Below are 16747 nucleotides of genomic sequence, written 5' to 3'. Positions count from 1 at the left end.
GATTCTCTTCTGTATTGCTTGGGAGAATACTGGGAGGAGTTTCAATGACTTTCTTACTCAGCTGGCCCACTTGTGCCTCCAGATTTCTAATGGAGGACCTTGTTTCACTCATGAAACTTAAAGTGGCCTTAGACAGATCAGAGATTAGATTAGCTAAATTAGAAGTGCTTTGCTCAGAATTCTCTGTCTGTTACTGAGAAGATGATGGGAATGGCTTGCTATTGCTCAGCCTATTTCTTCCACCATTATTAAAGCCTTATTGAGGCTTTTGTTGATCCTTCCATGAGAAATTTGGATGATTTCTCCATGATTAATTATAGGTGTTTCCATAAGGTTCACCCATGTAATTTACCTCTGCTATTGTAGGGTTTTCAGGATCATAAGCTTCTACAGAAGCTGCCTCTTTAGTACTGTTGGATGCATTTTGCCATCCATTCAGACTTTGAGAGATCATGTTGACCTGCGGAGTCAACACTTTGTTCTGAGCCAATATGGCATTTAGAGCATCAATCTCAAGAACTCCCTTCTTTTGAGGTGTCCCATTATTCACGGAATTCCTCTCAAAAGTGTACATGAATTGGTTATTTGCAACCATGTCAATAAGTTCTTGAGATTCTGCAGGTGTTTTCTTTAGGTGAATTGATCCACCTGCAAAATAGTCCAGTGACATTTTCGAAAACTCAGATAGACCATAATAGAATATATCTAATATGGTCCATTCTGAAAACATGTCAGATAGACACCTTTTGGTCAGCTGCTTGTATCTTTCCCAAGCTTCATAGAGGGATTCACCATCTTTTTGTTTGAAGGTCTGAACATCCACTCTAAGGTTGCTCAGGTTTTGAGGAGGAAAGAATTTATCCAAGAAGGCCGTGACCAGCTTTTCCCAGGAGTCCAGGCTATCTTTAGGTTGTGTGTCCAACCATGTTCTAGCTCTGTCTCTTACAGCAAAAGGGAAAAGCATGAGCCTGTAGACTTCAGGATCTACTCCATTTGTCTTTACAGTCTCACAAATCTGCAAGAACTCAGTTAAAAACTGATAAGGATCTTCAGATGGAAGTCCATGAAACTTGCAGTTTTGTTGCATTAAAGTAACTAGCTGAGGTTTCAGCTCAAAATTGTTTAATCCAATGGCAGGAATAGAGATGCTTTTTCCATCAAACTTGGAAGTGGGTTTAGTAAAGTCACCAAGCATCCTCCTTGCATTATTATTATTTTCAGCTGCCATCTCCTTCTCTTGTTCGAAAATTTCTGAAAGGTTACCTTTAGATTGTTGTAACTTAGCTTCTCTTAGTTTCCTCTTCAGAGTCCTTTCAGGTTCTGGATCAATTTCAACAAGAGTGCTTTTTTCCTTGTTCCTGCTCATATGAAAGAGAAGAAAACAAGAAAAGAAGAGGAATCCTCTATGTCACAGTATAGAGATTCCTTTATGTTAGTGGAAGAAGAAAGGGGATAAGGAAAGGAGACTCCAAACAGAAAGATAAGGATAGGGGTAGAGATGTGAGATGAAAAGAAGTGAAGAGAAGTGTTAGTAAATAAATGAATAAATAGAAGAAAAGAAGAGAGGGAGAATTCGAAAATTATTTTGAAAAAGTAGTTAGTGATTTTCGAAAATTAAAGATAAGATATAATTAAAATTAAAATTAAAATTAAAATTTAATGAAAAAGAATTTTTGAAAAAGAGATGAGATATTTTCGAAAATTAGAGAGGGAAAAGTAGTTAGGTGGTTTTGAAAAAGATAAGAAACAAACAAAAAGTCAAATAGTTAGTTGAAAAAGATATTAAAATCAAATTTGAAAAGATAAGAAGATAAGAAGATAGATAAGATATTTTGAAATCAAATATTTGAAAAAGATATGATAACAAGATAAGATAAGATAGATTTAATTTTTAAAATTAATTACTTAACTAACAAGAAATTAAAAGATATGGTTCTAGAATTTAAAGATTGAACCTTTCTTAACAAGAAGGTAACAAACTTCAAATTTTTTAATCAATCACATTAATTGTTAGCATAATTTTCGAAAATTTGAAATAAAATTAAGAAAAAGATTTTTGGAAAATAATTTTCAAAATTTTTGAAAAAAATAAAAAAAAATTGAAAAAGATATGATTTTTGAAAAAGATTTTGAAAAGATAATATTTTTAAAATTGAAAATTTGACTTGACTCATGAGAAACAACTAATTTTAAAAATTTTTGACTAAGTCAACTCAAATTTTTGAAAATTAGGAGAGAAATAAGAAAAAGATATTTTTTTATTTTTGAATTTTTAATGAGGAGAGAGAAAAACACAAATATGACCCAAAACATGAAAATTTTGAATCAAAACACATGATGCATGCAAGAACACTATGAATGTCAAGATGAACACCAAGAACACTTTGAAGATCATGATGAACATCAAGAACATGTTTTTGAAAATTTTTTTGATGCAAAGAACACATGCAAGACACCAAACTTAGAAATCTTTAATGCATGGACTCTAACAAACAAAAAATGCATATGAAAAACAACAAAAGATACAAAACAAGAAGACTTACCAAGAACAACTTGAAGATCATGAAGAACACTATGAATGCATGGAATTTTCGAAAAAAAAATAATGCATAAATTTTAAAAACATGCAATTGACACCAAACTTAAAAATTGACTCAAGACTCAAACAAGAACACAAAATATTTTTGGTTTTTATGATTTTTTTTCGAAAATATTCTTTTGGAAAAACGAAAAATAAAGAAAAATTTTTTTGAAAGATTTTTGAAAACTTTTTTGTTGATGATCATCAATGTTGTACTCTTTGTTTTTGTATGGAATTTATTTCATGATAATGGCTCTTTGCTATGTGTGGACACAACTCCGTTCAACTAACCAGCAAGTGTACTGGGTCGTCCAAGTAATAAACCTTAGGTGAGTAAGGGTCGATTCCACAAAGATTGTTGGTATGAAGCAAGTTATGGTCATCTTGTAAATCTCAGCCATGCAGATTTAAATAAATTATGGAATTTGGAAAATCAAATAATAGCAAATAAACATAAAATAAAGATAAAGTTACTCATGTATTTCCATGGTGGGAATTTCAGATAGGTGTATGGAGATGCTGTGCTCCTCCTGAATCTCTGCTTTCCTACTGCTTCATCCAATCCTTCTTACTCCTTTCCATGGCAAGCTGTATGTAGGGCATCACCGTTGTGAATGGCTACATCCTCTCAGTGAAAAAGGTGCAAATGCTCTGTCACAGCACGGCTAATCATCTGTCGGTTCTCAATCAGGTTGGAATAGAATCCCTTGATTCTTTTGCGTCTGTCACTAACGCCCAGCCTTCAGGAGTTTGAAGCTCGTCACAGTCATTTAATCCCAGAATCCTACTCGGAATACCATAGACAAGGTTTAGACTTTCCGGATTCTCATGAATGCCGCCATCAATTCTAGCTTATACCACGAAGATTCTGATTAAGGAATCCAAGAGATATGCGCCCGGTCTAAGGTAGAACGGAAGTGGTTGTCAATCACGCGCGTTCATAGGTGAGAATGATGATGAGTGTGTCACGGATCATCACATTCATCAAGTTGAAGTGCAACGAATATCTTAGAATAGGAATAAATCGAATTGGATAGAAAATAATAGTAATTGCATTAAAACTTGAGGTACAGCAGAGCTCCACACCCTTAATCTATGGTGTGTAGAAACTCCACCGTTGAAAATACATAAGTGAAAGGTTCAGGCATGGCCGAATGGCCAGCCCCCAAAATTTGATCAATAGTTTCCTCAGATGAATAATAAAATAAAACTGAGACCAAAGTTGTCTAATACAATAGTAAATTATCCTATTTATACTAGACTAGCTACTAGGGTTTACAGGAGTAAGTAATTGATGCATAAATCCACTTCCGGGGCCCACTTGGTGTGTGTTTGGGCTGAGCTTGATCTATCCACGAGCTGATGTTTTTTTTGGAGTTGAACGCCAAGTTGTAACGTGTTTTGGGCGTTCAACTCCGGGTCGTGACGTGTGTAAATCCCGGTTAATTAACGGCTAATTAACCCATACATGAGAATTTATTCTAGAAAGCCTAAAATGTGATTTTTATGGCTAAATGTGATAGAGGAGATTGAGACGAGAATTTCGGTATCAATTTTATGGAATTCGGACCAAGATTGGACCGAACGGGCCAAACCGGGCCAACCGGACCCAAAGTGGGCCCTTGGCCCAACATAACTAAACCAAAACCCTAGTTTTCAGCACTCTCTCTCCTGACAACACACTCAAACACGCTGAAATGGTGGAGAGGAAGGGAAGAACACTCTCTCAACTTCTTTCTCTCACTTGATCTTCAAACCACCATAACTTTTGATCTAGAGCTCCGATTGCTGCTCCGTTTATGGCCACGCATTCATCGCGAAGAGCTCTAAAAAACCCATACAATTAAGCTTGAGGTAAGCCACGTTTTGCTCTTCGAAATTCCAGCCTTGTTTTCGAGTTTTATGAGCAAAAATGTTGAGATTTTGGGCTCTTTGATGTTATAGGACCCAACTCTCTTGAAGGAGAAGGTTAATCTTGTCTCCTTGAACCTTGGGTGTGGTAAGATTCTCAACCCTAGTGTAATTTTGTTGTTCTATGATGTTTGGGTTTTGAGATGTTGTGTATGGGTATGATGATTGTGGCTTAGGTTGTGTATGTGTGAATTTTGGAGCTTGATTGGTGATTTTGGAAAGCTTAAGAAGGGATTTGGTGGTGAAAAATCTGTTCTTGGAGGTTTTGAGGCCTTGAGAGCTTATGGATAAGTGGTTTGGAAGTGCTCCGATTGAGCTTGGGAAATCGGCTAAGGTATGGTTTCGGTTTCCTGTATCTAATATGTAATGTGGTAGGAAATACTTAGGCTAGAGGCCCTAAGATAGGCATTGAATTGTTGATGTTGTTGAATGATTGAGATATATGATGTGGTCATATATGTGATGATGATTATTGATGCCTTGGTGGTATGATGTATGAGAAATATGCATGTTGTGATATATGCTTGATGATTGGTTATGGTTGAATTGTGGGTTGAACCATGTTGATGGTGAGTATGATGTTGATTGTGTACAATAATGATTTATTGGAATTGGTGTTGTTGAGAATTGGCATGAGGAATAGTATATGATATGTCAATATGTTTGAGTTTGAGCCACTTGGGTGAAGTGGGTTAAAATGATGAGATAGTGATTTTGTAAATTGTGGTAAAGTGTCAATGTGTGAGTTGAGGAGGCTTGATGTTGAATTTAATATCTTTTGATTGATTTCAAAGAAAAGGGATGAAATTGGCATGTTTTGATTGATTTTGAAAAGAGTTGAAAATGGCTTGTTTTGAAAATGGCACTTTGTGGTTTTGTATGAAAAACATGGTTTTTGGGCATAATTTGACGGGACATAACTTGGACTACGGATCTCTATTTTGTGCCAAATCTGTTTAGAAATGAAATTGGATCCGGGATGTCCATGCCGTTCGAAGAACGGGTGAAAAACGATTTAAAATGAGGAAGTTATGTCCGTCGGAAGATTGGGGTTTAAATCTGTGAATTCTGCAGCTTTTAACCTAGAAAATTTTTAGCAGAATGACCCCTTGCGCGTGGGCGCACCTGGCGCGTACGCGCCGATCTTCCAGAAAGCACCATCCACGCGTGCGCGTGGTGTGCGCGGGCGCGCCGATTGTGCTGCACCCAATGCCCAGTCATTTTCCAGAGAGTTATGCCAGAACTGTGCCAGTGTTGTGCCTGAGGCACGAGGCCACCCACGCGTACGCGTGGTTGACACGTGCGCGTCGATTTGCTAGTTTTCAATCCACGCGTTAGCGTGCATGACGCTTACGCGTCGATGAGTTTTTGAGGCCATTCACGCGTGCGCGTGGAGTGCGCGTACGCGTGGCCCTGTTTTCATCCCAAAGTTGATTTTTGAGTTTTAAAAGCCAAATCTCATACTTCTAAGCCTCCAATCTCACCATTTATGTCTTAAATCATTATGACATGCCTAGCTATTAAAAAGGGGCTAGTGAATGAGGTAACTTGCGAGTGAAGCAAGGGAAAAATGAATCATCATTGAGGATCAAGCATGATTATGTGAGATGCGGAAGGTGGTGGTGGAAGTGCTTGTTATGCCATGGGCCGAAAGGCCGTATTTGTTAATGAGATGGCTGGTTATGGATTTAACTGTGATGCCAATGGGCTGGTTATGGATTTAACCGTGAGCCGGAAGGCTAGATTATTGCCGTGTTACGGCGGAGCCATGATTATGGCCATGTACAAATGCATATATGTTGTTGAATGAATTGTGAATGTTGCACTTCCACTGTTGGAGATGAGAGTTTCCCTGGGAGGAAGCAGTGGCTAGCCACCATGTGCTCCAGGTTGAGACTCGAAGCTCTTTTGACCCTATGTCATAAGTGTGGCCGGGCACTGTGAAAGACCCGGATGAGCTCGCCCCCGTAAATATTCACCAGTGAGGGTGATGGATATAGATCATGATTATGATCAAGTTTATAACGAGTATAACTCGAGTTGGGGATGCGTGACAGAGGGACAGTCCAATGGTTAGCTACCAGGACTTGTCGGGTTGGCTCTATAACCGACAGATGATATCATCAGCCACTAGGAACAGGCATTCATCATATGCATATTATATGAATTGTTTGAGATTGCCTATTTGACTGCATATTACTTGATAATTGTCTAAATGTCTTACTTGTTCCTAATTGTATATTTCTTGTCTGATATAACTGTGTTTGCTACATTATACTCCTGCTGGTGGTTGGGAGGTTTGAAGGAATTGGAAAGGGAAGTATTAGTTAGACTGAAGTATCTTTAGTCAGATGCCCTTTATGGTTTAGCTTGTTTATAAGCTTTGATATTATCTGGAGGAAGTTCTAGGATTGCTTTCGGCTTTCCTCCATTATTATGTATTATATATGTGGAAGCTGTTACCATGCTGGGGACCTCTGGTTCTCACCCATGCGGATTTTGTGGTTTTCAGATGCAGGACGTGAGGTTTCCCGTTGAGGCATGCTGGAGACTTCTAGATTTGCGAAGATCCTTTGTTCTCGGGACTATGTTTTGGTTTATATATTTTGCTTAGATACTTTTATCTCCACTAAATAATACAAACTGTGATGACTCCTCTTATGGGAGATTTTGGAGAATAGGTTTCTGTATTTGTGTCCCTTTTGGGTTTCCTTTGGGGTTTTCCTTATTTTATCATATGTATATATTGCTATGCTCGGACCGGTTATCTTCGCAACCGGATCTTGAGTCTTGATATTCCTGTTTTTAACACTCCTTTGTATATATATAATCTCGCGTTGGTTATCCTTGTTCGTTACGTTATCGATCGAAGATTTGCGATTTTTGTTTACCCCTTTTTCTACAAAGGTTCCTAGTTATAATCAATCATTCATACTACTATACGTACTAAATTTTTATTTTAGAGGTCGTAATACCTTGCCATCTCTGAATTATGACTTAAGCATAAGACTCTGTATGGTAGGGTGTTACAACGTGTTTCTGGCGTTTTACTCCAGACAGCAACATGGAACTGGCGTTGAGTGCCAGTTTACGTCGTCAATTCCCGAATAAAGTCTGGACTATTATATATTGATGGAAAGCTCTGGATGTCTACTTTCCAAAGCTGTTGAGAGCGCGCCATTTGAAGTTCTGTAGCTCCAGAAAATCCATTTCGAGTGCAGGGAGGTCAGATTCTAACAGCATCAGCAGTTCTTTGTTAGCCTCCTTTTCAGAGTTTTGCTCAGGTCCCTCAATTTCAGCCAGAAATTACCTGAAATCACAGAAAAACATACAAACTCATAGTAAAGTCCAGAAATGTGAATTTAACATAAAATATAATGAAAACATCCCTAAAAGTAGCTTGAACTTACTAAAAACTACCTAAAAACAATGTCAAAAAGCGTATAAATTATCCGCTCATCAATAACAATCTTATTTAATTAGAATAAAAAGTACATAAAAGTTTAATGAGATTTAATTAAATAAATTCAACATTACATCTTGACTCCAAATTTTATTAGTATAATACGAGTATATACGTTTATAAGTTTTCATACTTTTACCTAAGCATGTGGAAAACCAAGGTTCTCAATAAAGCCGATAAATTGGTGCTTATTAAATCTGTGTTGAACAGCCTTCCTGTATATTACTTGAGTTTATATAAAATGTCAAAAACTATTGCAGAGAAGTTAATTTCCTTATAGAGAAATTTTCTTTGGAGTAAGGAGGATGGAAGGAATGGCATGGCCATGGTCAGGTGGGAGGTGGTGCAGGCTCCCAAAAAGTTTGGCGAGTTAGGCGTCAGGGATGCCATGGTGCGAAACACAACCATTCTATTTAAGTAGTGGTGGCATTTTTCAAAGGAAGATTGTCTCTTATGGAAGAAGGTGGTTTACTCTTGTAATAACCTAAATCTAAATGTGTTGTTGTCATCCCAGGTATTACCTTCCCGAAGGGGCCGTGGAAGGATATCTACCATATACAGATTAAGGATCAACAAGTAAAACAGAAAATGATTACTGGGTTGTCTATGGAGATCGGTGATGGTAGAGAAACTCGGTTTTAGGAGGATGTATGGCTGCGTGGCGGCTCTCTGAAAGATCAATATCCTAGGCTCTTCTCGGTTTCAACCCAAATAGGATCCATTATAGGGGATTGTGGATTTTGGGATGGATTAGAGTGAAGATGGAACTTCCAATTGAGGTGAGAGTTATTCCAATAGGAGTTGGATCTAGTGAACCAGCTGCATGATACTTTAAGAGTGATAAATATTGCTTATGACAGAGAGGATAGAGTTGTATGGAAATTTGATAAACAAGGTTTATTTTCTACTAACTCCTTTGTGTAGGTGCTGCAGACAGAAATAATTTCGGAGGACATAGCGAGTTACAGCTTTACTAGGACAGTTTGGAAAGGCCTAGTTCCACCAAAAATTGAGTTGTTTGTCTGGTTTGCTTTGACTGGAAAGGTCAATAAGAAAGAGAGGCTGAGTTGGTTAGGGGTGGTGAACCAAGAAGATGTTGTATGTGTGTTATGTAGTAAAGGAGTTAAAGATGATCACCACTTGTTTATTAGTTGTGAATTTTCTTGACAGGTTTGGTGTACATAGTTGTCTTTTGTTGGAAGGCAATGGTCATATTCGGGGACGCTAAAGGAACATTTTTAAAGTTGGACTGAGTTACCAACTTGTAAGGAGAAGCGCAAGAGATGGATGATGTGTTTCTATGCAATTATATGGAATATTTGGTTGGAAAGGAATAAAATGATTTTTCAGAATAAAAAAAAAAAGAGTTGAGGATATCATCCATTGGTCCTTTATGAACTATAAGGAGTGGTTAGGTGTAAATCTCTTCTATTATTGATGACAATGTCGAAGATGACAACGAAATATCTTATAGTGTGATCGATTTGCTTTGGTTGCTTTTTTTTTTTACGTTGATACTTTATGTTGGTTGTTATGCTTCACTTATTGTGTTGAGTTCTTCCTTTAAAAAAAAGTTTCCATACTTTACATCTGATTAAAGATCACTAATTATGTTTTAGAAATATATATATATATATATATATATATATATATATAAGTGTGATTCAAATAATTTAATAGTACATTTACTAGATATGTCAAACCAACAAAGAAGTGATGAATTTGTGATTAATCCATTAAACATATGGTTTCGTTTGAAATCACTTTCATACCTAGTGACACCAATTTATATGCACCTTGATTGATGTCTTTTCTCTAACTAGTGTGGTACCGTTCTTATTATTATAAAACAAAGTTATTAATTAATCAATTCTTATATCAACTAAAAGGATCTTATATGAATATATACTTCCCACCACTTAGACTATAATAATTACTAATTATTATTTGTGGTGTTTGCTTAACGTCATCCAAGATAGAAGCATTTACAAATAAAATTAATAATACATACAAGTAAGTAAGTAACACTACTTTTGGATATTTCACACATAAAATATTTCTGTCATTACTCATCATTACAACACTTTCTGCTTAGTCATCACACTACAAGATTTTTGTTTATTTGTGGAGGTTTTTTCTCCTATTTGTGGAGGTTTATAACCCCCACCAAATGGTTTGTGGGGGTTTCCAAAACCTCCAAAATTTGAGGTGCCACGAGGTCTTTTGTGGGGGTTTTTAAAAACCTCCACAATCTATTTAGTGGGGGGTTTTATGTGTGTTTAGTTGAGGTTTTATATTATACTTTTGTGACAATTTTAAATCACTTTTGTGACGATTTAAAACCCCCACAAATTAATTTTTTTATTTAACAAAAATTAACTATTTTGTGAGATTTTTAAACCTCCACAAATCCTATTATTATTTATTTCTTTTTAATTTCAAATCATTCATTAATCTCATCTCATTTACATACTCTCAAATTAAAAATTTATCTTTTAATATCAAAATTTAATAAATATAGATGCCATGGAATATAGCACTGAAAAGTGTTTCTCCTGGATTTTCATTAATAATTGGTCCTTACTGATACAAATCAATAAAGCATAGATTCTTCGACTGAAGAATCAAAATCTAGAGGGAAAAATAAATAAATAACCATCAGAACCAAAAACCAAAATCAAAATTAATGTGGGATAATACACATTTACACAAAACAAACAACAGTGTACAGTGTTACAAATTTATAATTTTTGCTCAAGGTTAACATGGATTACTAATTTTACAATATGGTTCAAAAGTGAAGTATTACTTCACCTATTTTCCAGCTTCTTGAAATACATAGCTTGATTCATTGAGAGGACATGAATGTGAAAACATTTGCTGCTAATCCAACCATGACTTCTTGTAGTTTGTTTTTTTTATTTGATTGCTAGAAGTATCTGCATAATTTAGCAATTTGTTAAAATTCAATCTGCATAGAAACATAATATGAAGTTCACATTCTGATAACACAAGATCATAATGATGAGAGTAAAACTTACTGTTGGTGCTGCGGCCGTAACAACCTTTAGTTGGTTGAAGCATTCTGATCCACTAAAGTAGAGATAACATTAAATTAGGTACAAAATATCATTAATATACAAAGCAAAGATGACCAAAATCAAAGGAAGATATCATTTTGAATTAAGAATGGAAAAAAGATGTCACTAAAGTAGAGATAACGCTCACATCTGACATTATGACCAACCCAAGAATCTATAAATTCAGTCATGTCAAACCAAGTTCTTAGACATTCAGAATCTATAAATTGTATCAATCACAACTTTCATTGACTTATTTTATATTTTCTAATATTTACTGTTATGTTCTAAGACAGTTAACAGCTAAGTTCTTACACTGGAGGCATGTATCCAAATGTTCCCACAAGACGAGTATGAAGTGATAAAGAGCTTCCAACTTCCCTAAGTTTAGTTAGCCCAAAATTTGCAACCTAGTAAATTTCCAAAACCTTATTAGACAGTTTTAATATTAGTCTCAAAAAAAAAAAACAAAAATTGCAAAATAATGATTATTGCCAAGAATATTACAATAAACTAACATTTTCACGGAAGTCTTTATATATTAATATATTAACAGATTTCACATCATGGTGGATATAAACAGGAACAGTGTGTTCATGTATATATTCAAGTCCTCTTGCTGAATCCAGACATGAAGCCACAAAAGTAAATCTAGTATTCTTCTCTTATTGTTGCTACTTACTAGTTGCTAGTTGCTACCCTCAATCACATTCACACCTTCCTCGGGAACTAAATTCAGTTACACACTATATCATTTCGAATAAAATATAATTAGTGACAACTATAATATAGATTTGGTCCCTGCTTCAAATAATGAAGACATTTGTAAACACGATACAAACGTTACTTGTTTATGCAACATAACATAGTATTAATAGTTTAATTATATTCTTTTATTTTTGTATAAACTAATAGCTCATCTTATACGCCTTACAGCTCGTAAGTCCCTTTTAACATACATGAATGAGGACTTCAAATCTTTTCAACCGCAAACTTAGTTTCTTTTAGTCAATGAAGTATTAAGTCTTTTTTTTTTTTTAAAGTAGCAGCCAAATCTCAACAACTAAGGTTCTTTTTCTTAAACAAGCATCAAAGTTCTTGTGAGCACGATCAATTGATCATCACCAAGTTTAGCTTCTACAAGGTACACACTAGTAAGTGAAATCAAGTTTACTTATTCAAGGAATTTTAATTTTTAATTCAATGTAAAAGCACTGGGAAATGTAATCCATTCTGGAAATATCTAACACAAGCACAATTGAATATACCTCATCAACAGAATGAATGTTACGCTGGTCAGCAGTATACATCAGAACATCCTGTTAAAAGATAAAAAAGGATAAAATAAATTAAAAAGCGAAACATTTCCTCTTACATTGAATCATTTCGATAATGAAATTTTGAGAAATCTCTCTCCTTATTTAGCAGCAGAAACCATTTGACCAGAAAAGAAAAGCACAAGTGGTAATAGTGAAAGAGTATAAACTCACTCCAGCCATTGGCATAATTGACATTGACTGGCCATCCTAGAAACGAAAGAGTCCACCATTGAAATCCTTGCCATAATTATTTAAATAGCACACCACCTTTGATGAACCAAAATTGTCAGCAACAGTTTTAAATAAAATTCAACAAAAGAGAGGAGTAATGGAAAGTGGAATCCTGACTGCAAAGTGTCGCTGTTTGAGGTAGGGTCTGTTATCATTACTATGACACCCAATGCTTGCACCTCTGCTCCAACTGTTTGATGATTCATAAATACAATAAGGTAAAGATTTTAAAAGAAGTAACAACCAACAAGCAATTGATGAATTAGTGTTGCTACTCTTGTGTATGAATTCCAGCTCCTGACAATGGAATAAATAAAGGGAAGGGAAGGGAAGAAGCGAACAAGAGAATCTGAAAAAGGAACCTAACCTTGCATTCTTCAGGGGAGAGGATAAGCAGAATGAGATTCTTATGGAAGAGATGAGATGAGATGAGTGATCAAGATACCTTTTTAGTTAGACCATGAGCTTACATAACATCATAGAGCTTATGCATAAGCATTTCTTCTTCGACCTATTAATTAGAACTCCATAACTTAGTGATGAATTAGTATTGATGAATTAATACAAACAAGTCACACAGAAAAATAAATCATTATTCAAAAATTCATTGATACATGCCACTAGAAATCAGTATCACAATTCCAACAATTCCAATAGATACCAGAAAGTACTTTCTCTCTTACAAACATCACATTTGTTATTTGTTACTAAAAAATTCATCAAACTAGGACTATCTAAATGAAGAATGTAATTTCTATTTCAAAAAGAATAGCTAAAATAGTAAAAAAGCACAAATTAAATTAGAGACAGAAAAATTCAGGGGTAGTGGCAAGCAAAGAACCTGAAGTTTTTGCGATTCATGGAGCATTGATCTGTAGGCTTCCATAAGGATCTCATTCTGCTTATAAGCAAAAAATCAGAATCAAACCAGGATAAGCAAAAATATTAACACTAATTGTATCGCCATCAAGTTGCTAAATAATCACAAAAGTAACAAGCCAAATCCTAAATCAGAGAAGTAATCAATCAAATTAAATTAATGTAGAGGAAAACACAAAATTAACAAAAAAGAAGCTTCCATAGGAATGCACAAAAGAACGCAGAAGGAGATCTCAAATGTTACCGTGTCGTGATCTCAGGAGACGCGCCGAAGGAATAGCTCCTTCTTCGACATTCACGTTCACCACTTCCTCTGCAAGACACAACCACCGAAGGATCTACACCAAGATACATGCACGACCGAATTTTCCAAAAACCGAAATTAAGGGAGAAACACGATAAGAGATCGAGGTAGAGGAACGGAGGATTTACCGTTTTGGCAAGAACGGCGAGCGCATGAGTGGCGCGCTTGGCGGCGGCTCGATCTGACTCCTTCCATGAGAAACTGGAGTTAAGAATGCATGGAAACCTGCTCATGGACCTCGGCAAGGATGGCGTCGCGGGCGTCGCCGGTTACTCTCCCTCTGATCTTAGACGCTACAGCGAGCTTGATGATGACAATGGCGAAAAGATGAATACTGCGGCGGCGAGTAGATCTGCTAGGGTTTCATTCTCACTCTTCTTCCTCTTCTAATTTTTTTGTCAAATTTTTGTTTGGAGTTAAATTTGTTTGGGTTTAATCAGAGTAGGTTAAAAGTCACCAAAAAAAAATCAGAGTAAGTTTAGAACTGGCTATTGATTTAGAAGATTGGACTTAGAAATTTAAACTAGTTTTAATTATGGGGGTTTTATATTTTGTCATAAATAAAATATGTTATGGAGGTTTTTTAAAACTTCCACAAAAAAAATCCCATAAACAAGTAGAAATCTTGTAGTGTCAACAAACACCAGATATTCTTTTCTTAATATTCTAATAAATTTTGAAGTTGCAAATCAGTATGTATTCTACTTTATATATATAGAACAGCGGTATAGTGCCCACAGAATTGGTCTTTAGAATAGGTTAATTAGTCGGTAGTTACTAGTTATTACTATGGCATCACTTGTTTAACTAATTACCAATATTTCAATTCTAAAAGTTTAAATTAGCAAGCTGAGTATGATTTCTTATATAATAGTAGTTTTTTGCAGTTGCTATCAAACCAATATATAATTGTATTTCATAGATAAAATAGGTTAAAAAATTATAAAAGTTATAAAGGTTGCACAAAGGATAACACGCATTGATATTGTGATTAATTAGTAAGATATGAAAAAAATTGTTAAAGAAAACTTTGCTAAAATCACAATTTAATAATTAAAAAATTATTGAATGATATCTTAAAAAAAAATTTAATAAACAAAATTTAATCACAAAAAATAAAATTTTTGCTAAAAGATTTTTTGTGGAGTTGTTCAAAATAACAAAATATGTATAATCCTCAAGAACAAGTTCAAGTTTATACAAGTAAATTAGTCTAACATAAAATAATCTAAATAATGCATAAGATCTCTGTCGACCAAAACAATGATAAGATTGTGATCACAAGCAAAATTGCCAAGATGTAGTCGGAGTCTCCCTTCTATATGTTCATAGGCACATGATATTTTCATGTAATTCTATGACTAGTGGTCTATATATTGGACCATTATATAAGAAAAACCATTTTGTATTGCAACAACACTGATTGATTTTCCTTTAGAATGAACTGTTAGATATTTTATAAAATCAGTAATTTATGTACCTCCAGTCATTGTCAATAAATTTTTTGATTTAATTTAAAACTTCTAATTCTTAAATTACAGAGATTCAGATAAAATTAAGGTGTATTTTTTTGTTTTTATGATCAGAATTGGAGACCCAAACTTTATAAAGTTTATGATAAACAGTCGTGTTCTTTCCATCAAAGAACAGACTAACTGTCAATATAATAATGAATAATTACAACACCACCCAAACTAATTTCTATATTAACAAATTGGACCACAATTAGAATAAAAACTCTAACATTCTCCCACTTGGTTCAACATTTGTTACGTATAGTTTGTAATTACATACTATGCTTAAATAATTAAGACAAATTACACGAATCATAGTGGTAGGTTCTCATTAATTGAGTATTACCTTCTATGTATTACAATGTAACATCTCCTAATTGAATAAACTCTTTATGTGGTATTTTTGCAAGAATAAGCCCAATGCTTATTCTAGATCCTTCACTGAATTTTATTTGTCATTCTCAATCATGTACGTGCATATATACTGACCAAATGAGAAACAATCAATAAGAGAAATTTCATATCCAAATATGTCATATAATATAACATAAGTCATATAAGTGACGTTACAAAACATAAACCCATACTAGTAACATGATCCTTAAACAATTCTGGTGGCATGTCTTTTGTCAAAGGATCAGCTATCATCTGTTTAGTATTAATATGCTCTATCTATACCTCATTAGACCTAACTTGGTCTTTAATGGCTAAGTACTTAATATCGATGTGCTTACTTCGACTACTACTTTTATTATTCTTAGCCATAAATATAGCAGCTGAATTATCACAATATATTCTCAATGGCCTAGAGATACAATCCATAATCTTAAGCCCAAAGATGAAATTCTTTAACCAAACACCTTGTGATGTAGCCTCAAAACAAGCAATAAACTCGGCTTCCATGGTAGAAGTGGCTACAAGTGATTGTTTTGCACTCTTCCAAGATACTGCTCCATCAGCAAGCATAAAGATGTATCATGACGTTGACTTCCTAAAATCAACACATCCCGCCAAGTCTGAATCTGAGTATCCAACAATTTTCAAATTGTCGATTCGTCTATATGTAAGCATGAAGTCCTTGGTCCCTTGAAGGTACCTTAAGACCTTCTTTGTAGCTCTCCAATGGATAATTCCTGGATTACTTTGATATCTTCCTAACATGCTAATAGCAAAAGCAATGTCAAGTCTTGTACAAACCTGAGCATACATTAGGCTTCCAAGGCTGAAGCATAAGGAATATTGTGCATCTATTTCTTTTTAAGTTCATTTTTTGGGACATTGATCTAAGCAGAATTTGTCACCTTTCACAATAGGTGCAACACTTGGTGAACAATTTTGTATTTTAAACCTCTCAAGAACTTTATTAATATAGGCTTATTGAGATAAACCTAAAATTCCTTTATGTTTATCTCTATGAATCTTTATGCTAATGACATAAGATGCATCACCCATATCTTTCATATCA

General features: G+C 34.8%; 1 protein-coding gene across 1 annotated transcript; it reads right to left on the bottom strand.

Annotated features, from left to right (window-relative positions):
• Positions 1-15954: 15954 nt before the first annotated feature.
• Positions 15955-16491, bottom strand: LOC130974858 (secreted RxLR effector protein 161-like). The gene is made up of 2 exons (XM_057899699.1): positions 16287-16491; positions 15955-16229 (listed from the first exon to the last, which is right to left on the bottom strand). Exons 1-2 carry the CDS (start codon positions 16489-16491, stop codon positions 15955-15957), a joined length of 480 nt encoding a protein of 159 aa, XP_057755682.1.
• Between the last annotated feature and the right edge of the window lie 256 nt (positions 16492-16747).

This window comes from Arachis stenosperma, chromosome 4, assembly GCF_014773155.1.
Source record: "Arachis stenosperma cultivar V10309 chromosome 4, arast.V10309.gnm1.PFL2, whole genome shotgun sequence".
NCBI classification, from domain to species: Eukaryota; Viridiplantae; Streptophyta; class Magnoliopsida; order Fabales; family Fabaceae; genus Arachis; species Arachis stenosperma.
The sequence above is the reverse complement of the archived record's forward strand: the minus strand, read 5'-3'. Positions and strand labels throughout refer to the sequence as shown.

Coding starts and splice junctions, on each gene's coding strand:
- LOC130974858 (XM_057899699.1), bottom strand. CDS start 16,491: ATGTATGCTCAGGTTTGTACAAGACTTGACATTGCTTTTGCTATTAGC. Junction 16,230..16,286: donor AGATTCAGACTTGGCGGGAT/GTGTTGATTTTA, acceptor CTGATGGAGCAG/TATCTTGGAAGAGTGCAAAA.